Source organism: Varroa destructor, unplaced genomic scaffold (genome assembly GCF_002443255.2).
Source record: "Varroa destructor unplaced genomic scaffold, Vdes_3.0 BEIS01000007.1, whole genome shotgun sequence".
In the NCBI taxonomy this organism is placed as follows: Eukaryota; Metazoa; Arthropoda; class Arachnida; order Mesostigmata; family Varroidae; genus Varroa; species Varroa destructor.
This window is the reverse complement of record NW_019211460.1, coordinates 4,130,254-4,153,087: the sequence shown is the minus strand read 5'-3', so window position 1 is coordinate 4,153,087 and position 22,834 is coordinate 4,130,254. Positions and strand designations below refer to the sequence as shown.

The window sequence follows — 22,834 nt, the reverse complement described above, 5'->3', positions numbered from 1 at the left end:
ACCTTGAAGTCGGTGTGGCAATAACCACAGGAAAAACAGAGGCAAAAAAGGAAACAGCGCTTCCAGTCCGCTAATGAGTTTCTGCACCTACACGTACATCGATTCGTCCGGCCGGACATTAGTCACTAGCTACATAAGGCAATGACGCTATCCTCCACTAGACACAACGTGTACCCTAGATCGTCTATCCACGGAAATGTCTCCACTAGGGCGGCCTGGTTGACCAATGCACAGAATAAAAATATTATTAATTAAAAGGGGTAGTTTCCTAAACCTCTGTTAGCACAACTATGTCTATACTATTTAGGACTTTCGAGGAGAGGAGCGCCGAAGGTGCAGACCTCTCACAGTTTCACTGTATAATTCTTAGCTTTTCCTCAAGATCCGGTTTTCCTGCAAGCTCCGTGATCGACCTTGGGAGCGGCTACGGTGATTAACAGAGTCGCGTACAAGAATTGGCTCTCGAGCAATCAACGCTGCGAACACCAGTTTGACGAAGTCCTCAACCGTTGTGCCGGGTGGGACCCGACAGCCACAGCTCACCTGTTCGGCTTGGTGTTACTTTTTTTTTTCAAGGATAATTTTTTAACGGTATCTTCGCTGGCGGTGACCCGGCTACTCGAACGTTCGACTTCAAGAGTCCGGTTTGGCTGGCTAGACTTGTTGACAAAGCCTCCTCGTGTTGTGGTTATCATCGGTGGCACTTGAATGTCAACATCTTCTGGCTCCTGCTCTTCTCATTTGTCAAACATTCTCACACCTAAAAAATGCTTTATCTTCTAAGCAATGTCAAAAGCAATCTTGCCGGCCATCTCACTTTTATCGCCATATAGTCAGTCGATTCTTGATAACCGAACTGAAAGCGCAAGAGCCGAGAGATTTCGCATATTTTTGACTCACTCTTTTCGCAATAATATCGTTTGCCGCCTTGCAATCCTGGCCGAATAGAAAAACGGGAAGCACAAACTTCTGATTCAACGCAAAATAATTAACTTCCAAAAAACTCTCCATCTTGCTAATATATCTACCCTTTTCAAATTCTATGTCTTCATGGTAACACAACAACTGGTTCACCGGTGCTGCTAATACTCTTTTGCTTCACACACACTTCACTCTGGATATGTATTTTCGGCGCCTCATAGAGAGCCACTAAGGCTTTGTTAGAAAGAATCTCTTTCAGCGCGGAGTCGAGGGGCTGCGCGATGCTGTCTTTTACCATTAACGCTGTGGCAGAGAGGAGGGTCGGATCATCGGAAAGTCTCTTGGGATTCCCTCACGTTTGACGATCAGTTATCGTCAACGGTGCCATACGTTTCTGTTCCGTTTTTAAGTTTGATACTCCAGCTCCACCACTCGACGCAACAAGGAAGTCACAAGATCTATTTGGTTTATTCCACCTTTATTTCAAAATTAATCATAAATCTTTCTAATGTCAGAGTTCAGTGAGGGGAAGATTAATGCTGGGCTTTGTCAGACCTTACAACACGTACTTTTCAGTTATATGGGCTCTCCAGTCTTTTCGGTGATTGATCTTTGGCCTTCAGTTCACCGATCGAGTTTAGGAGCTGCCATCCCTTTGGGCCCCGCACTCGCCTTCCTGATATTACCCAACAACATACAAATGCAGATCAGCAATCAGGGTTGACGCTAATGATGCCAGTTGGTGCTAAGTAAACGATCTCATTCGCGGAGAAACGATCTGTTTGACAACAAAATTTACTTGTCTCACTTTAAAACTCTTACTTACTCAGTTGCTTGTCGATATAAACGAAAACACTCCACACGTTTGTTGACATTGACAAATCTTTATTTTTTAGCTCATTTTGTTCATGAATGATGTTTGGTCTGTTTATGTTTGGTTGTTCCTCTTTGTCTGTTTTGTTTGCGTGTTTCACCCTACTTTTTCAGTTCGTGAGGAACCGTGCCTTTTGTTGTTCTTGTCGTTGCCACCCTCGCTCATATTGCTGTGTTCCTCTATGTTGCTCTTATTGTATTTAGTAATGTCACCATTATCATTAGCCATAGTCATTAGCATCATCAGCATCGTTTTTTCAGCATCATCTTGAAAATCATCATGTTCATTCACCGTTTCCTTCTTTCTCTGTTCATCGATTATTTTTCCTGTTAACTAACGATTATTTTCCTTCGTGCACATTTTTGCTCTCCTTGTTTCAGTTTTGTGTCTCTGTTTGTTAATCTCTCTGTCCTCCTTTTTCCCTCGTTTGTTCACTCTCTCTCTCTCTCATTAATAATGTCTATGTTTATCATCGAAACGTGTCACCATCGATGAGCTCCACGAGTCCACTCTGCATCATTCGCAGTCTGTATGTTTTTTGTTTATACCTTGTGGAGATACACGCCATCTTGCCCCCCCGACATGTGTCGGATCATGCTACTTGACATCATTAGGCTACTTACTTCTTTTCCGATTTCTCCGTTTCATATACAACTCTTTTTCTCGCACGTATTACATCGATAGAGGGTTGGTAGAACCGGGTAAGATGTGAACGAGCAGCTGTCATCAATGCTCTGTATATATATATATATACATGTAAATGCAAGTCGTTTTACCGAAACATATTGTTTTGTTTTTGTTGAACTAAGCTGACTTGTCGTTATTATTGACATTTTACTACTTGAAAATGTTTGTCTGAGGGGCAACATGACGTGCACTTTGGCACCAGGAACGAACGGAGGTTGGGTGAGCACAGAAAAGTTAGTAAAATGCCTTACCGAACGCAAATACATTGAAGAGACGCTTGTGCAACATAATGCGCTCAAGTTTACACATTAACCATTCATCTTGAGGACAAAGTACAAGGAACTGAACGAAAGGAAAGTTAACTGTGTATACGCATGATTCGACACTGCGAATTAATTTTGTATTATCATATCTAGCCGTCCTCCACTCGTTTGTTTAGCGTCCTTTGGGACCATATGAAACGATAATCCTCAGCATACCCATTATTACTATATTAATATTGGTAATATTTTTCTTTATCTAAGTCGCTTTTGCTTCCACCATAGAGTCCTCATCTATAAATAGACCACGTCTCCCACGAAATGTACCTGACTCATATGGAACAGAAAAAATAATGCTGGTGTGCTTACTCAACCGAAAATATTACTGAACAAAACAAAACGTGGCCTGCGACTGATAAAAGCCATTACTTCTGCTACTGGAAGTAGTAGGAATGCATCAAAGGATGCTTGGTTTTCCATCAAATATATATGATAAAAGTAGAGGTAGCTTGAGAGGAAAAAAGCCAGTAATCAGTAACAACTACCACTAGCTAAAACTACAACAAAAAAAGAATCTGGCGTAGTTACCTAAATGAACATAGATGTACATGATGCAGGCCAACCTTAGAAAAAGGGCAATCAGCAATTCGTCTATTTGTAAATGTCAGTCCACTTCTACGGTCCGTTTCTTGATTTTATCTTGTGGTCTTCCATTTGACCATACGCAAACTTACCCTCTCCCTACCCTTCGTAGCGGAATAAACACATAATAATAATAATATCATTATTAATATTAGCGAATTATTAGAAGATAAGTGATGTACATGGGGCAGTTTGACTGCGTTTATCCTTGTTATAGTTGTCGCTCATATATTTTTATATATATATATATATATGTAAAAGTAATATCATCATTATTAGTACGGGAGTGATTCGAAATCTCAAGTTCGTCTTCTTACTGTGTGTTTCAAGCTATCCTTCCATTTCTCGTCTAGTGAATCATTTTCTTTGTTTATATTCATTAGTTCTATATATGTATCATAAATCATCATCAGTATCATCACCATCATCAGCGCCACCGTTATATGTAATCATACCGTGTGAATATATATATATGTATCATACTGCTATATTGGATGTGCCTAATTTTATCTTTAGCGCGTTGTTCACGCTGTTGTTATCGATTTCGACATGTTGTTACGATTGGGAACACACGGTATTCTAATAAACAAAGCATATTTTATGTTGGGAATTTGCAACGCTCATTGTGGATCTGTCATACGGGCGATGCTCACATGCATGCGCACTATCGGGCAGTCAACCGCCGTTGCGTCATCTTATTATTAATTATTTTTATCATCATTATTACTATTACTCTCTCTCTTTCGTATAGCTTTTATACGCGCTGAATTCTTAGTATTTTATGCTTCAATATACATACACAATACACGGAAGTGTCGGCGAGCTGTGAACTGTTAGAGCGATTCAGGTCTTCTTTTTCTGTGTTTGTCGCCTTCAGTCCAAATCAGCCTCTTCTTTCTCTCTCTCTCTCTCTCTCTCTCTCTCTCTCTCGGCGTCTACGTTCATTCTGCTCAACCATGATTTTAGGTCGCGTACACTTATATATATGTGTATATATATATATATATATATATATACCCCTGTAAATATATTATGTATATTATACAACAATAGCTTATTTTTTACCATAGTGATGTTTTACATAGCCTTAATAATATTGTTGTCATCATATAATAGTCAATGTTGTCTTCTCTTATTATATCTCATACATATATATGTATATAATTATATAAATTATCATTATTATTAGTGCCTTGTTATATATTTTCTTGATATATTTTTCTTGCTGTAGTATTTGCTCATATATTGTAATAATATAATCAACTTGATCAGTATCATCATCATTGTGTGAAGATTATTGCTGTAGGAATTTGGCGCAGCGGCACCGATTGGTTACCACTTCCCTTTCAAAGCTTTTTGTTAATGACTTTCGCCCCTGTCAAGCAACTACTACTTGTTTCACATCCCTGTGTCAGTCCGACATAAAAAAAAACACGCTAAAAGTAGAAAATGACAATTTCCTGCCATACTTGAATAGCAATCCATGTTGTTTTCACTTTGAGTCAGAACTAAATAATTTTATTCGGCTAATTTTTGCACCTATCAGAATTTCATTTAGTGGAGGCTGGTTACGCAAGTGGCATTTACGGTTATGCTACTTATGTCCGCGAGAAGCTTGGCACGGTGGAACTTCAAAAGAGAGATGAAAAACACACTTTCATCCCTTTTTATAACTGATACCGCTTGACGCTTGGGTACGCATAACAATAGCTTGAATAATCTGCGAATCTTGATGTTTCGTCTACTCTACGCTTCGAAAACTGAGATCGTCAAGACGGGGTCAAAAGGGAGTAGCGCCGCATCGGAATCTAGGTTACTTGTTTGTCCTTTACAGGAGACCCTTAATATTTAGTTCTTATCTAACTTAATAGTACGTTGCTATATGTGAGGTAGCTCGTGTTGAGGTAGTTGTATCCAGGGCGTTGGCTCAGCTTGCCCTTACATCAATGCTTGTGTCGATCTTGGATCGCGAGACGTGCAAATAATCTAACGAAAACTAAGGGCTGTGCCACCTAAGGCTGCAAATAACTGGTGTTAGTAGCTTCTGCTGCTACTTAAAGCCTCATTTGTATACTTGGTTGAGGAGTTAACCTTCTTTTTTTCGAAATAACCCGTTAGTTTGGGTAAGTCGAACATCGGTTTGAGGTAGATGAGGTCGTGGGTTACGGGAAGGCAAATGTAAATGGCGCGACTCGTTTGTAAAAATATGCCAACTGCAGGAACTAGAACTCTATTGGCGCTGGGCGGAGCAACTCACGGAAGCTCTACACCTTTAAAGAATAATGTGTATAGTGGCTCATTCATCTATCCAAGTTAGACCTGTTCTATTTTCACGGTTTCCGTATTTTAATGAATTAGTGCTGCAATCGGTCCTGCATTGAATGACAATAGCATCGATGCTTTTGACACTCCCGTGCATTAAATCAGCGTCCAAATCAGTCAACCAGGATGCTTCACGTTAATCTTAATGACGCTGCTACCACCTCTTCTTCTAGTTCGATACTAAAAGCAGTGTAGACTTGGAGTCGGAAAGGATAAGCTTACAGCTTTAACAATTTTTCAAAAATTTACCACTGAAAGGAAAATTCTTAAATTAGATACTGTTAAAGCTTGTTTAGTGGTGAGATGCAGCATTAACAACTGTAACTTATTAGGACTGTAAATAGAAAATAAAGCAGTGTATAGTGTTATGTTAAAATTTAAATGATATTCGCAACTTACCGAAGCATATTTTGGCATATTTAGCGTCTTTGCTAAAAACACGAATTCAGTGGGATCGAGCCCAGTGTAATGTTTTCCTTAGGTCACACTTTAGTATCTATAAATATATTATAATTATAATGATTCTTGTCTCCATTTTGTAATAAATTCATACTCTATGGTACAATTGTCAATATTATTGTCATGAGTCCAGCCTTCAATAAAGGTTAAAACTGTCTTACACCAATGAAAAATCTATAATGTAACAGCAACTCTTGGAGGCAGAATTAACACAACGATGTCCTCATAATTATTGAAGCTTTATGCGGTAATAATCGATTATTGATCGATCAGTCGTAAATGAATCATAATAAGGTTTTTACAGCGATCCTTTAGAAGAATCGCCAATTATTCTCACTGACAAGTGCGTGAATGTGAGGCATTTTAGGTCGATGGAGCGACCGAAACTGTCATCACAGTCCGTTCTACAATATTATATAAACAGACGCACAGCGGATCGATGGCAGAGCCCGGCTATAATATTTCCTCAGTCGATAAAAGAAAAGATTATCAGTAACATCGCATATTTGCACGTGCTTGCATAACCTTGCCTATTCTTAATATCATTTAATATAATAACTTTAACAACATAATAAACAATTAAAATTGTACAGTCAGTGGCTTTTAAAAACAATCTAACTCTTCGAAGTTAACACGTGCCAACCTGTAACTGTTGACTCTCGAAAATAAACAAAAAGACATGAAGACTCTCAAAATATAATAATAATAATGATCAGAAATATATTTAAACCAACAGTTCGGTTGTTAGTGTAGTAAGTTAACCAACAAAGCATAGTGTTGCTTATAAAGACCTCAATTTTCTGTTATTTTTCGAACTGTTTGCTGTCTGATTATACCTATTGTGGATTAACAGTGGGTGCCATATTTCCGCTGCTGCCGCCGCCATATGCATACGATACCCATGCGATCCTCGTTTTGCACTCCCCTAGAGTGTTACCGTAAACAAAAAAGCAGCTAAACAATCAACCTGATATATACATATATCTGGTAGCATCGTCACTGACATTATCATTATTACTGTTATCATTAATACTATTATCTTTATCGTTCTGTCGACATAAACGTGTCCATCGGTATAATCTGTTCAGCTACTCTTGCCTTTTTATTGGCCACCTGCTTGGCTGTATATATGTGTATATATAATTTATATAATGTATATATGTATATATTTCTATATATATGTGTATGTATAGATGTATATAATATTACCCGTCTAGACAGTTTTGATGTGTCTGTTACTGTTGTTGTTGTTGTTGTTTTTTGTTGTTCTTCTTTTGGTTGTATCTCGCAGTTCTTTCGTTGCCTCCTTTCGGAGGGGCTGGGTTCGATCTACTTGTAAGTCAGGCGATGCTGAAATCTTGAAAGGCCCATAAGCATATATGAATAGTTTGTGCCCATGGGAAACTCCTAGATATCAGCTCTCTTCACCATTTGGCCAATTTACTTAAGAGTGAAAGAATTGCTACGTGATGGCACTGTTGTAGTTTCTGTTTTCTTTTTATCTCTGTCGGATAAAAAGAATAGGAGTTCTGTATAGTCTTAATTATACATGTTATCAGTTACTCCGTCGAGCTACATAGACCATTTCTCGTAACATTTTCTTTTCTTCTCTATTCTGGTTATCTCGACAAACTAGTGAGGGAGGCACAAAGCTCAGTTTCCTTATTTTATTGCTATGGATACCATCACCACCCCATATACTCGAACGCATCCCGTATCATTCAAACAGACCGAAGTAACATTACCAACGTCATCAGTCGTAATATTATGAGAGCCACACTGAAGTATATGTCATCCGTTCATAAACACTGACACTTTTGAATTTATCAATCAGACTTTGTCTGACAAATCTTTATCTTTGCGAGATATTAGGCAAACGAAATCCTTTGTAAATGTAAATGACTCGATTCCTATACAATAATAATAATAATAGATCACTATTATAATCTATGGAATATAGCAATCAAGCTTGACTCGCTTTTTCGTCTTTTTGTTCAATCTTGTATTCTTCTCAGTTGGTATTACGACTGGTAGTAGTAATAAACTTTATTATTGTTTTAGTACCCAAGAGAGGCTGTGTGGTGTTAGACACCGGATACGCCTTTTTAAGGCCAACCTCAAAGTAGCTTTCGCACATGATTATTCATGGTCTATCGTAATAATTATCTCAGGTATAATATATTGATTAAACCATAATAATAATAATTGATAAAATCAACATCCCCTTGGCGACTGCTAGTGTTGCAATAATCATGAATGCTCTGTGGTGGTGTAGTTATTATCATCGTGTTATTGTTATTATTTGTTACATTGGTTTCTTCTTTAATGCTTGCGCTTCGTATTTCTTTTCAAGTGTCAATTACTAATGACTAGCATTCAGATAAAATGATGGACCTGAGGTAGGACGTACTCTATTGCTTCTTGGTTGCTGTTGTTATTCATTAAGATAAACACTAACATGTTTCCTCCAACATGACCATCATAATATAGCATTTTATCTTTTTATAGAATCTAGTAGGTCGTCGTAATTGTTTTGTATACTTCACCAAACTTTACAAGTCAGGCGATCAAGCTCGTTTATTTTATGGGGCGCACATGGAGAGAGATAATAAGACGCTCAATATGACTGAATGTCTAAAAATTTTACCATGGCAGGAATACTCCTAGACACTGCATCAATACGCGAAAATGTACATGAAATTGACGCGTGCACAATTAGTGTTTTTAAAATTCCAATATCAATGAACTAATTGCATCTTTCACTGACCTTCAAAATAAATAAGATTAACTTATTACATCTCCACATGCGCCGTCTCCGCCTGAGTTACTTCCTCTTTTCCTTCTGACACCCTTTTCTAAGCACGATTTGCATCATTGCTGCCGTTTATGCTTTGTCATGACCCGTCATTGCAGTTAAAAATCTTAATAAGAGTCTAATTATTATCTTATTATTGATAATTATATTAATCACTGCTATTTTCAATTAGTACGTGTATAGTTGTTATTATTGCTTCCAGTTCGTCGTTGCGACGTTATTCCGCATTTTCGGCGGCCTTAATCAAGACATACGGCTGTATGCGATTCAGATAAATCCCCCTCGACCTTTCAGGAGGAGAAGGCGCGGGAAATGGGTATAAAGAGGTAGATAAGGTCGTATTTACTTCAGCTGATAAGTATGGGTGGTACACGTCATCACGTTCGCCCTGTACTCGGACGAGAAGGACGATCCACAGGGGCAACAGATACCTAAACTCCTGTTAGTTTGTTCATGCGAAATAAAAGCTGTTAAACTACTACACAGATATCTAATTGGCCTCAAAAAGAAAACTTATGATTTGGAATATACCGAAAAAAGTAAAAAGAAGCAACGCTCACCGCACATATTATAAAAACTTGTCACATGCTGGTTGTTTGTAGGCAAACTAACCAAAAAAGTTATAGTATGTATAGAGTTCCTAACAGACCATGCTCGTGCCTTTAATAACCTCATATTTTAAAATAGTATCCTTTCAGGGTCATCTTCCGAAAAGTCATTGGCTGACATTATCAGCTGTCTTGCTTGTAATTTTGCCCTTTCAGTTCACGGTTTCATGAGGGCGATATGAGCTCCTTGAAACTCATTGACGGTTAATATCTGCTAGCGTTTAGTGTTGTTACGACGCCTGCGTTTCTGTTTTTCGCCCTCCATTAACCTATAGGTTGCGTTTCCCGGAGGAGCCACTTCAGCGCAGCATCTTTACCAGTTTCCTCCAGCAGTTTGCCTACCACTAAACGACATTGTTCGTGGTAACCATTTATCCACTCGATCTGAAAAATGATACGCAATAAATATTTAAATACAATGTCAAAGTCTTCTTTACTAACTACTGAGAAATGTGGTGCGAATTCGTCAATAGGACAAGCATACATGTCAATGCTTTTTCTAGATTTATTATTCTTATTTGCAAATGTATAATTTCCACGTAGTCTTAAATATACACCATGTGAGAATAAATTAACGGATTATAAATAATCAGTATTAAGTATTAATATGTGTTAAGAAAGATTAAGCAACTGCTATAATTCGAGCAAGAGGAGTATCCTAAATCCTTTACTAACAATATAATATATACTATTGAAAATTACTATACATTTATTGAAAGAAAGCCAAAAAGGTGTACACTTGTTTTATGAATATATATAAATACGCAAGGGCAAAAGTAATGGCAAAAAGATCTAATAGCTTCCGTGTATCATACCTCTTCTTTACTGAGCATTGAGGGATCGAGGAGTTTACTCTGCACTGGTACTAATGTAACCGTCTCGAACGTAAGAAACGGTTTTTCATAGTCAGTTTTTGCCGGAACGATTACTGCCACATTTTCAATGCGAATCCCAAAGTCGTCGTCCTTATAATATCCAGGCTCTATAATCAAAGATACATACATACATACGCAATATTTTATTTGAATTAAATCATTTTTTGGTTAAATGACAGATAATGGTATCAGGCACACGGAAATGAATCTTCTTGTGGTGAGCGAGCAATCATAAAATTACCATTTCTAACCACCGTAAGTTAAGCCGTCTATTTACTGAATTATAAAATTCGGCGTCAATTAGTTCGCCTGGGCTTACTTCGTGTAAATACGCTAATGCTCAATTAGGCCATGTATTATTGCACAACACTAGGGATTCAATTAAGCCTACATTCAGCAGTTCTATTGAGGAATCAGAGGAATTAATTTCAGCACCAAAAGGCCTTAGAGTAAAAAGGTGTCAGTACAAAAATAGACTAAACAAACACCTAGTGAGCTTTAATAGGAATCAAAGCCTACCTGCTATCCATATACATGTGTTCACACAAAACTTACCGATGCTACTAAACATGCCCTCGCGCAGTCCACAATCATAAGGGTTGTCCCTATACGAGATCGAAAAGGGTCCCTCATGCACGTTAAGATAAGCGCCAACTCCGTGGCCTGTTCCATGCATATAGTCTAATCCGACGTCCCATAGGCTCTTACGGCCCAGTGTGTCGATCATAGCGCCCTGTACCGTGAAAGAATCAATTGAACTACCTGTTACCAACTGGTATATTTTCGGGGGCAACAGGGAGCTGTTGTTCTCTGTTTTACAATTCGCAAGGTAATGTTTACAGCAGTAGTGTACTTATTACTCACGAGTTTAAAAAATACCATGCGCATGTCTTACTACGGGGCTCAAAGAGATAGGTTCTGGCTTTGCAGCGAGATAGTTAGCTACCCAAGCCACTGCTATAGGCTACTGCTGCGCAGAAGAGAGCGCTAAAAGAGCGCAGAAACTCTTTTAGACTGATAAATTATTCTGTACAAGTTTAGTTAAAATCCCCCTTGTTGAATCAAAGAATACGCAATCATAAATGCTGTCTTAATGAAATTCGTTTGTTTTTAAATGATCCCTTCAAGCTGCGCTTCCCCTTCTTGATTTAAAACAGCATTAAGTCAAAAACTCAGAGGTATCACTTTCCTTCAAAATGGCATAACAATATATGTCTTCTTACAGCATAAGTCTTTTTCTAGCTTCCTGTCTTTCTTAGTTTTTTCTTAATACTTTAGATGAAATGATATGCAATACTGTTATGGGCGAAGCATACCGTAGTATTATACAGTGCCTCCGCAGTGCCAGGTCTCAACAATATATGCTACGTATATTTTAAAATTAAATACAATAAAATCTTAAAACCTGGTAATTATAGAGAATCTGTATAACCTACCTTTACAAGCCGAGGAAATTTTGCCGTAGTTAGAAGAATAACGCCTTTTACAACTCGGGTGAAATATGCCCGTTGTTCGGCCGTTGGCGTTCCGAAGTGGATTGTTCGTGTAACATCTGTTGTGCCATCCCGATATTGGCCTCCAGAATCGACCAGATAGAGATCTTCACTCGTTATAGGTCTGTAATAGGACCATCATATTAGAAGCATTAAACCAATTATTGCATTATAATAGGTAAACGATCAAAGTAAATGCTTACGAAACGATTTTACACATAGTTTGTTGTAATAATTAAGCGGTAAGGATGCTTATTCTGTTAGCACCTGCTGGAGCCATTTTATTACTTAATTAAGTCTTCGCCCGTCTACAACACGACTGAACAGACTCGAGCAATGTCTGTACAACATTTTGATGACCTAAGTGAGCAAAAATAATTTTCTGGAATTTCCGATATTATCTCTCATTTATGCGTAATAAATCGTTCCCAAACTAGCTTCACTTTATTATTTATTTATTACACAATTATTTAAAATGTAAACCGGAAGCAAAACTATGGACAATAATAATATTACCTGTCGGAGTCTTTTGTGGGTCTGTAGTGTATAATGGCGCCATTTGGCCCCGACGCGCTAACGGTGGCACATGAGAGCCCCACAAAATCAGTCTGAGCTCGACGGAAACTTTCCAGTTTATCTGCGGCAGACACTTCTGTCACTCCACCTTTTGGCACCTCACGTTCCAACCAAGATATAAATTCGCACATCGCTGCCGCGTCACGAATCTAGAGCAAGTCCATTATTGTCATTAAATGTTTGCTTTTAATTTTTTACGGAAATAATCATTCTACAGAGATTTTTAAAGATTCATAGCTCACACAGCAGAACCCTATTCATCCAAGCCTGTAGCAGTCATTATACAATACCGTCTGTGGTCATCGTAGGAAAATACAAACGTCAGTACTCATAATGGACCGTAATGGACAATAGTATGCGATAGAATTTTGTTGCTGCGGACTCTTAAATCGTTGTTAGGCATGATCGCCGAAAACAATCATTGGTAAAGGAAATAGGAGGGAAGTGCGAGCAGTAAACACTTTGAAAGAACCGCGTGGAAAAGAAGGTGAATGAAATCTAGATTTCTATTTAATTTCACTTGTTGTGTACTGTATGTCATTGGTAAAGCTTGGTCCATCGATTTCTAGCTTTTAAAGTGACACTTTTGGTGTTCGATTTCCCACAACTTAATTTTTACCGGTAAATTTCAGCTATTTTAAGAAAAACAGCTTAAAAGAAGGAGCTATTTCTTAAGTTAAAGACGAAGCTGAGCGGAAGATGTGTCATCGTTAGAGCTGTGAACGAATGACAGTAGTCACGTCTTTCCATAAGGAATCAATACAATGAAAATCACTTTAATTAAATTGCAATCATTTTCACAAATGAAGCATAATTAAAATTTAACAACAAGCGCAACTAACTGATGATGGTAGTTATTAGTATTAAAGTAGCAATACTAACGTGTGCTTTTTTCATGCCCTCGATTTCGGTTGTGTTCTTAACAGCTTTCCTGACTTGAATGGGTGATTGCTCCAATATGCGCCTCTCCTCAGGAACGATAGATACGATACAGTATGACGACTTGGGCGATACCCACACGCGACCCGACCGCTGTTGGATAAGCATCGATAGAAACTCCCGAAACACCCTGCAATGGAGAATTCAGTCGAGTTCCATTAGCTAAAACAGCAAAATTTATTCAGCCTATATCAAGTTTGATAAATTGATAGAAATATATCAAGTAGATTACAGAAGCAAACAACATCCAGAGTTGAGAAATGACAACGCAGTCCTGCAGTATGCTTTTTCATATACAAAAAGGTACCTTGTATATTGGTTAGTTACTTTATGTAACTTCTGACATCATATTAAACTTACACACTTTTCAATATCGTTCCTTAAGGTCAAAACTAATTGTCCCTAATTATTCTCAGTCGTCGACCGTAACTCATTAAACATTGCTCTTTATTCTGTTAATTTCTACGTGTACCACTGAAATATTTATATCTATTTACTTATTTATTGCTGTTATCGTTAACACTATTACCTTTATTGTTTGTACTACATAAACGTGTCCATTAGCATAATCTGCTCAGATTTTCTATATATATATAAATGTAATATACATATATATATATGTGTATGCATAGATGTATATAATATTACCCGTATAGACAGTTTTGATGTGCCTGTTATTGTCGTTGTTGTTGTTATTTTTGTTTTCCTTTGTTTGGTTGTACCTCGTAGTTCTTTCGTTGCCTTCTATTGGAAGAGCTGGGTTCGACCTATGTATAAGTTAGGCCATGCTAAACCCTTGGAAAGCCCATGAACATATATGAATAGTTTGTGCCTACGGGAAATTCCTAAATATCAGCTCTCTTCATCATTTGGTCAATTTATTTAATAGTGAAAGAATTGCTACGTGACGGCACTGTTGTAGTTCCTGTTTCCTTTTTATCTCTGTCGGATAAAAAGAATAGGAGTTCTGTATAGCCTTAATTATACATATTATCAGTTACTCCATCGAGCTACATAGACTGTTTCTCGTTACTGGTTATCTCGACAAACTAGTGAGGGAGGTACAAAGCTCAGTTTCCTTATTGTTATGGATACCATCACCACCCCATATACTCGAACGCATCCCGTATCATTCAAACAGACCGAAGTAACATTACCAACATCATCAGTCGTAATATTATGAGAGCCGCATTAAAGTATATGTCATCCGTTCGTCAACATTGGCACTTTTAAATTTATCAATCAGACTTTATCTGAAAAATTTTTACCTTTGTGAGATATTGGACAAGCAAAATACTGTATTAAATTTATTTTAAAAAGTTGTATCCTAAAAGATTATAGATGAGAGAATTTTTGTGCTTCATAACGACTTTTTACATGTAGTCACGTTAGACGGTACCGAGTTGCACTTATTGGGCTCGCTTAACCTAATGAACAAGTACAAAAATACGCGAAAATGGATTTAGAGATCCGAGCCCTTTAAAGAAGTTATTAAAGAAAAATTATTTGCAAGAAGTGACCAGTACCAATAGGGTTGAATGTCGACAGTTTCAGGTAGCACGGACTGGTGAAGGTGTTGTGCAGAAGGCTGAGACTGTTGCCCAGTTTGATCGTTTGGGTCACCACTAGTGTCCATTCTCGTATCTCCTGATCGGGAGCTTCCCGCACTCGAAGATACGTCGCTACTTGGACTGCTGGAGGATGAAGTTAGATGTTTCTCAAGGCTTACGGTGATCTTATCCTCGTGCACAAAAAGATGCGCACTTTTTGAAGTCACTACAGCATATGCAAAGAACACCGGATTGAATTCGATGTCGCTTCCACGTAAGTTGAATAGCCCTGCCGAAAAGACGTATAGACAAAAGTGACGTAAATTATATCCGGATTTGTCATGTCTGGACATGTCCAATATTATATTATTCGAAATTTTATTAAACGTCAAGCGAATTCAAATCACTCATAATAGACCTATGGCAGATAGACAGGATTATAAAAATCGTCGTGCATTATCACATACATGTTACAATATTATATACATGTGAAGGTTACATCAGTATATCACTCGGTTCCAATGGCTGTCATGCACTATAATTCAATAGTTTTAAGCCAGTCTTACAAATAAGTAGGCGATAACGGTTGTTGTTTATTATCCGATATTGAAGGCAGAATATTTTGGCGGGTGCTTTGGATAGACAATTACGTCACGACAGTACGTACATGCAATTTCGTCGAGAGCGGTGACGACCAACGCTTGAGCGTTTTTCGCTTTGAGATCCGAACGCACATCCGCAAGTTTTTCTTGCCAACTGCGTCCAGCTAATGACAAAGGTAAGACCTCAACCGCTGTTCCAGGCGGAGAGGGTTTTTCTTCCCATACCTAAAAGATGTTTTAAAGCCAATTGAGTAAAGACGCAATTTTCCTTCATAACGTACATGAGAGTCTGATTGGTACGGTTTAAATGATCCACTATAGATATAAAAATAATTACGTTCTTTATTTACAGTCGAAAAAATTTAACTGCTGGTATGCTGTCCCTCGACTATCGCTTGACTGTCGGTTTCTGCTTCCTGTGACATTAGTTACGCACCTGATCGATAAGATTATGTATAATTGGCACCAGTTTATGTCCGGCACCCTCTAACTTCTGCGCAAGCCTTTCCCATCCAGTGTACGAGATTAGCAAAGGATCAACCCCGACTTTGCCTTTTGCCGGCAGGACCTTTGAAAGCCATTGGTGTGGTTCCAGAGTTTCTGGCAAGCCTGAACCAAAACATAGTTTTTCATATATTACATTAATACAATTTTTTTTTAATTTTTGTAGGGCATCCTATTAACCAGAGGTGTTAAGACTTTCGTTGAATTAAACTTAGTGCAACGCAACGAATCTGATGTTATGTGTATTAGTGCCCGATAAAATAGTTGTCCATGGTAATAAACCCGCCTGAGGATTCACAAAATTTTCTACCATTGCGCCGCTGAAAATACAATATTTCACATATATACCCTTTACTATATATATAATTGATATAAATAAACTAGATTGATGATAAGTATCATCCGAAAATTTGTTGAATATAACTTAATCATCAGTGCGCAACATGGGTCAGAACAACAAATGCCACCTTCTTTCATAAGTGTCCATTGTTGATGTCCATGCTCTGCGGCGTGGGCAATCAATTCGTTTTCAGCCTGCTTGTAATATCGGCCGTCAGTCCATAACGCCCCTTGATCTTCTGTGACAATAGCCGTGCCAGCCGATCCTGTAAAACCGCTGATGAACTCCAGTCGAGCGTCACTCGACGAAATATACTCACTCTGCAAAACGGTAATAATTTGTCTGATAAATGCCTCGAATTCGTACGAATTTGGTTGACGAATCAATAAAAGGCACCCTGCCAGTAATAAAGTATTAAGTAAGATATGAAAAAACCCATACAGATGTTTATTAGCAAACTTTAAAGCTCGATACTGTGTAAACAAATGTTGGGCACAATAACAATATTTTAAAATATTTAATGCTAATGTAAGTTGCCGTGATGGCGAAAGGATTCAGAAGATTATTGAGCTGAAATTTTGTTAGCTAAATTAATTCAAGTCTATAGTCTGTAGATTAATTATATTCATTATAAATGTCATTAATGATCACTGGTTGTTTGCAATGAAACGTGTCTATTTTAGTGGGCGATCGATTAAAAAATAATAATTGAGCTTATATCTTTCATTTCCACATACTTGATCATTCAGTTTTGTACATGCGATATATCTTTCTGTAAAATGTTACCTCGCTCATCATGGACTATATAAAGTGCGAATTTTGTCTGTGGATCTAATACCAAGTAACGCTGTTGCCTGTTATAAAGTATTATAATTGATAACAATTTTTAGAGATCTGCTGGGTAAGTTTCGATGGATTTGGATGCTACCGCATATCTCTTAGGTAAATATTCCTTCATCCTCCTTGATGGCGCAATTGACAATTTAAATGAAATCTGACAAATTTGTAAAAAGAGAAGGATAAGGATAACCGGACTTCATCTAAATGATGCACAGCTAACAACCCGAGTAGACAATCGGGGCATGACGGGCTTGCTGACATAATGGCTGTGATAATCATTGATAAGTGTAGGTAAATCGTATATGTATTAGAAAAACTTACAAGGTGAGCATCATCATGAGGGATGATATAGCCTGAGATGCCCTCAGGTTGTGCCCGGATGAGGGCTCGGAGCCTTTTTAGGGCTGAGGCCATTCCCATACCAGCCACGCTTGCGCTCCGGATCGCCATATCTAGAGGTTCGCTTGGAAGTTGTTCACCACCGCTTGCCCCGGCAGCCCCTGCTGCTGCTGTTGCTGCTGCTGCAGCTGCTGCTGCTGACACGACAGCTAATGGTAAAATAAACAGGTAAACAAACACATGTAGACCTAACCCATCTTTTTGTCTCAAAATAATTTTCTAACTGGTTGCCCAGAAATATTATAGGTTTATATTACAGCGTTCGAGTTTTGTCTGGATGCGATAATAAAAAAAAGTTATTTGTTTTTTCAAAATCTCTATGAAATTATGTGAATAGAAATACGCGAACAAAAAATTGAAAAAAAGCACAGCGGATTAATTTAGAGAAATTAATGATATTATATTGCTATATCGCGAGAAAACAAGAAGATCTACTTTCCCAGAGATTCAGTCAAATTCGTTTAAGGCTGATCTCGATTTTTAACAAATAAATCTTAATGTAATATTTGAAAGTGTATGCATGTGCATAATATAAAAATAGAGATTATATTGATTAAGGTGAGCCTTTAGGGCATCTTTTTTTACAGTTCTACCAATGTGTGTCTTCCACAGTTTCGAAGATCAGCCGTACTTGTGCTATAATCTATATACATATATATTATAGCATAGATATACAATTCGTCGCCAAACAAACAAGAGGGCACAAACAAAGTTTTTACTTTGCTGCATTACGATGCGCTCCTTTATAAAACAGGGGTTCAGCGTCTGTTCATGTTTTATTATACATTGTTTTGATACATCATACGAAAGAAAGATAAAATGGGATTTATATGCCTACCATTTTTCAGATACCAGTAGGCAGTCAATTATATAATATATTAAAGTAATGAAAACACGTACAACAGTATTTTCATTGTTCTGCCGTTTACACTTTCTGCGAAATTAATAATCTTTCACTATAACGTTGGCGCAGCTTTATCAACAATTTGATTTATTGTAGTACAAACTGTGATAAACAATAACTATGAAACTATAAGGAAAGCACACCCAAAGTCACAAAAAGTACATTTAAAGTTTCCATTATCGTTGCGGCAAAAATTAGAATTCTTCAAATGCACGTACTTGTGAATGAAATTTTGAAACCGGTCAAGGTCAAAAATAGAGATACAGTTTGATTTCGCGAGTGCTGTTATACAGTTCTTCTCGTGCGAAGAACTAGCCTAACTATAGTAGTTAAACAAACGCGGGAAAATAGAACTCTTTCTTTCAGAAGTCATATTCGTCTGCTTAGCTTGCTCAAGTGTACCACAAGTCATAAAATAATACACCAGGGGAGCTATTGTGTCACGTTTAATCTGTCATCTGTCGCGTTTAGCTTATGCATCACTAATCAGCCTACTTCAGAAAAAAATCCGCTACGTTTTACTGGGACAACCGAATCGATGTCGTCCCTCATCCTAGATGGGTGAGGGCAACTCTTTCCCTCGGTATGGGTTTGCATCACAAAGGTACCACGGCTGCCCTCCATTTTAGCTCGGACTGGGCACTTGATGTTTACTCCTCTAAACAAAATGTGTTCGGTGGTTTCCTCTACATTTTGACGGTGAGGGCATCGTGAGAGAGTTGGATATTCTTAAAAGAAGCTCTACTCTGTAAATGCATTTTTAAAATTCATGTTTGAAGCGATATCTGATTGGAATCCAATAGCCGAATCTGCACGGGTGACGATGAAGCTATTTGCAGTGATTTAGAAAAGGTAATCCTGTCCTTTTTTTACCTAATTCATTAACTGGAATAATTTTATCTGGATATTTATTTAAATATCTGCAACTTTATGTATAATATAAAGTTCGTGTTCTTAATTGTTCATACTGTTTTCACGCCTGTCGTTAAAAATTATAGCTATATGTGCGTATCTAACGTGATACCCTATCATAAAGGAATTAGACAAAGCCATTTAGAATATTTAAGGACTGTAGTGTGATCAAATGTAAGCTCTTTGTAGTAGTGATGTTTTGGGGTATATCGCAGTGTTTTGCTAAGTAGGTACGATAAAAAATATTTTTACTCAATGTTTGTGGTCTATCTTTGAGAGTAAATTTCATTTCTGCATGATTACTATTAATAGTGCTTTATGGCACTCGTTGTTACATTTGCCAGGCCTCCTCGTTAATTTAAAAAAATCCTTCTTTGCTTACCTCCGTCGTCATCTCTGACCATCGTATGTCTTGGACAGTAAAAGCAAGCTCATGTATTTCAGAAGATTCTCGTTGGCCTGATTTCCGAGGAGCACGTACCGCCGAACACTTTTACTCGCATTAGATGGGTTCTTCCCGTCGACGTGGCTGTCGAAGTAGTAGCAGCCCGACTGATTCAACTCGATCCGGTTCGGATTCGGATGAAGGTCGCTCATGGCGGAGAGAACGTAGCTCTAAAGATTATAGACAAATAGAAAAAACCTTGGATTCTCAAAAAGATGAACGTTCGTGTTCAACGTCAAGACGAAAAGACGTTGATAATGCAGTGGAGCGATCACGAAGTTCACCAGAGTATCGCGGGCACAATAAGGGTTCGCAGAAAGATGGTAACCGAAGAAGCCCGGAAGGCTCTATTGAAAAGCACTTGGTAAAGGAGCGTAAAAGAAGCTCTTCCCGTTGTCGTAGAAATACCACACGATGTCGAAGCCGTGACAGAGGGCAGAGTTTAGCTGAGAGCAACCGCGCATCAAAGGAAAGGAACCGGTCACGAGAGAGGCTCGAACGTCCTCAATATAAATCCACGTTTCGCTATTGTGGACAAAAAGATTCTCGCCGAGATCGAACCGACTCTAAAGAACGAAGACATCATAAGAGCAATTTAAGAGAATCTCCTCATGAACGTCGAAATAAGTCGGAACATGAAAAGAAAACTAGAGGTGATTCCACATGTGAAAGTGAGACTTGTGATAAATATTATGCTACGAAATACGAGCAGAGTAGCCAGGGCAAGAGTTCCAGGCAACAATTGGCGCCACGTTCTAGGAGCACCAGCGACGCGTCCCGAAGTACGTCCTATGAGCAAGACTGTGATGAAGAAAAGACCAAAACCGAGCGGAGGCATAAGGATGCAATGAGCAAGGGCGAACGGGAAAAGTATAGTGAGTTTCTCAAAGAGGAAGAAGTACGCCGAAAGGAGGAAAAGAAACGCCTTAAGCAGCTTATGAAGGAGCGAGAAACGCCTGAGCAGAAGAGGGCACGTCGTCTCGCTAAAAAAGAAGCTAAGGAACGTAAACGAAAACAAGAGATGGGCTGGGATGAAGAGTATGCCGGTTACACAAATCACGATAATCCATTCGGTGATTCCAATTTACTCCAAACATTTAAGTGGACGAAAAAGTTAGAAAAAGAGGGTTTTAAAGACATTAAGGACGAGGAACTAGAGCGTATGAACCGACGCAAACGTGAAGAGCAACGGCAGGAACTGGAGAAAGTCAAAGAACGACGGCTAGAACGCGAAAGAGAACGCGCTGAACGGGATGCAGCTATTGAAATGGAGCAACGTCAGCGTGAGGGTGCGCAGTTTGAGCAGTGGGCAGCTCAGGAGGACAGTTTCCATTTGCAACAAGCCAAACTCCGTTCAAAAATTCGTATTGAGGACGGTCGCGCTAAACCGATTGATCTTCTCGCTCGATACATTTCAGCAGAGGAAGAAGATTTTTCTGTGGATATGATTGAACCTTACCTCTATTTGAATGGGCTAACGCTTGATGACTTCGAAGACCTTATTGAGGATATTAGCGTTTACATGCGGCTTGAGAGTAAAAAGAATCAAGAATATTGGAACGATATTCGTATTATCGTCGACGAAGAAGTTCGCCAGCTGAACAACGAGGAGAAGAATGCTCTGGATGATAGAAGCGGGCGTAGTGCTATTAGCACTGAAGTCAGCTCCGAGATCGTCAGTGTATTCAAAGGCAAAACACCTAAACAGCTTGAAGTCCTCAAAGGTCAAATAGAACTAAAGCTGAGTAACAAGGCCCCGGGCCTTGATGTCGCTTACTGGGAAACATTACTATCACGTTTGCGTTCGTATATGGCTAGAGCCCGACTTCGAGAACGCCATGAAGAAAATCTTCGAAAGAAACTGGAGCAATTAAAGATGGAACAAGGAGTAGCGGAAGAAGAACATATTGCATCTCGGTACACCTGTGCAGAAGGCAGCAGTAGCCCTAGGACAGGCCAAGATGAGGGCAGCCAAACTTCAGAACGGGGCGAATTAGACCCATTACAACAGAGCATAGAGGATTACCACGCAGGCAGATATACACCAACGCTACTTACGACGCAAGAGCTTGAACCTGGCACTCTCCTAACCGACCCCGATGAGGATGAGCAGCGACGAGAGATTCGTAAAATGATGTTGCGTTCTAGTGGAACCGCCAAGCTGACTCGTATAGAAGAAGAATTTGAGCGAGAAGCTCGTAAAGGTATGGATTCAGACGAGGCCCGCTTCAGCGTTGAGGAGAACCTTGTCGATTCTCAATCATACCAATGGAGTGACAAATGGCGACCGCGAAAACCGCGGTACTTTAACCGCGTTCATACAGGCTTTGAGTGGAATAAGTATAATCAGACACACTATGACATCGATAATCCGCCACCCAAAATTGTTCAAGGCTACAAATTCAACATTTTCTATCCGGACCTCATTGATAAGAACAAGACGCCTCAGTATTTTCTCATTCCATGTAAGGACAACACTGACTTTTCTATATTACGTTTTCATGCAGGTCCCCCATACGAGGATATCGCGTTTAAAGTTGTCAACCGAGAATGGGAATATTCATATAAAAAGGGTTTCCGGTGCCAATTTCACAACGATATCTTTCAGTTATGGTTCCACTTTAAACGCTACCGATACAGGAGATAGAAAATGAGTGTGTGCATGTATTCATGTGAGGCTTGATGAGAAATTATGTGCATCATTATAAAAAGTTGAGTCGCCTACTTTCATTCCGCGTAATGCTTTCTTATCATTGGTCTGAAACCCTGATTGTATATACATGACATATACGAATAATAAAAACATGTTGTACAATGATTATGGCATAGTTATTTTCGTTTAGGTATAATAAATGGTTTAAAAAATA

General features: G+C 38.6%; 3 protein-coding genes across 4 annotated transcripts in view; 2 read left to right on the top strand and 1 right to left on the bottom strand.

Moving 5' to 3' along the window:
• Positions 1-1,785: 1,785 nt before the first annotated feature.
• LOC111253596 (uncharacterized) overlaps positions 1,786-22,834 on the bottom strand; it is a 63,261-nt gene continuing 42,212 nt past the window's right edge. Inside the window, exons 7-17 of the mRNA XM_022813241.2 lie at positions 17,629-17,855; positions 16,595-16,787; positions 16,060-16,232; positions 15,689-15,848; positions 14,998-15,310; positions 13,415-13,601; positions 12,473-12,681; positions 11,900-12,080; positions 11,019-11,196; positions 10,404-10,570; positions 1,786-9,972 (exon numbers count right to left, since the gene is read on the bottom strand). Coding sequence (XP_022668976.2) covers positions 9,853-9,972; positions 10,404-10,570; positions 11,019-11,196; positions 11,900-12,080; positions 12,473-12,681; positions 13,415-13,601; positions 14,998-15,310; positions 15,689-15,848; positions 16,060-16,232; positions 16,595-16,787; positions 17,629-17,855 — 2,108 coding nt within the window. The 3' untranslated portion in view covers positions 1,786-9,852. The remainder of the gene's footprint in view (positions 9,973-10,403; positions 10,571-11,018; positions 11,197-11,899; positions 12,081-12,472; positions 12,682-13,414; positions 13,602-14,997; positions 15,311-15,688; positions 15,849-16,059; positions 16,233-16,594; positions 16,788-17,628; positions 17,856-22,834) is intronic.
• Positions 19,322-22,785, top strand: cactin (cactin, spliceosome C complex subunit). 2 transcript variants are annotated; one of them, XM_086974171.1, is made up of 2 exons: positions 19,322-19,462; positions 19,970-22,785. In XM_086974171.1, exon 2 carries the CDS (start codon positions 20,029-20,031, stop codon positions 22,612-22,614), a length of 2,586 nt encoding a protein of 861 aa, XP_086830297.1. In that variant the 5' UTR covers positions 19,322-19,462; positions 19,970-20,028; the 3' UTR covers positions 22,615-22,785. The 2 variants fall into 2 exon arrangements, with proteins under 2 accessions (XP_086830297.1, XP_022668977.1); XM_022813242.2 differs by having other exon boundaries at positions 19,967-22,785.
• The window catches only part of LOC147754213 (transmembrane anterior posterior transformation protein 1 homolog), a 7,152-nt gene continuing 3,640 nt past the window's right edge, over positions 19,323-22,834 (top strand). The window contains exon 1 of the mRNA XM_086974172.1: positions 19,323-19,462. The gene's annotated coding sequence lies outside the window, so the exon portion shown is untranslated. The remainder of the gene's footprint in view (positions 19,463-22,834) is intronic.

What these genes read in the sequence shown, in the direction of transcription:
- cactin (XM_086974171.1), top strand. Translation starts at nt 20,029, where the DNA reads ATGGGTTCTTCCCGTCGACGTGGCTGTCGAAGTAGTAGCAGCCCGACT.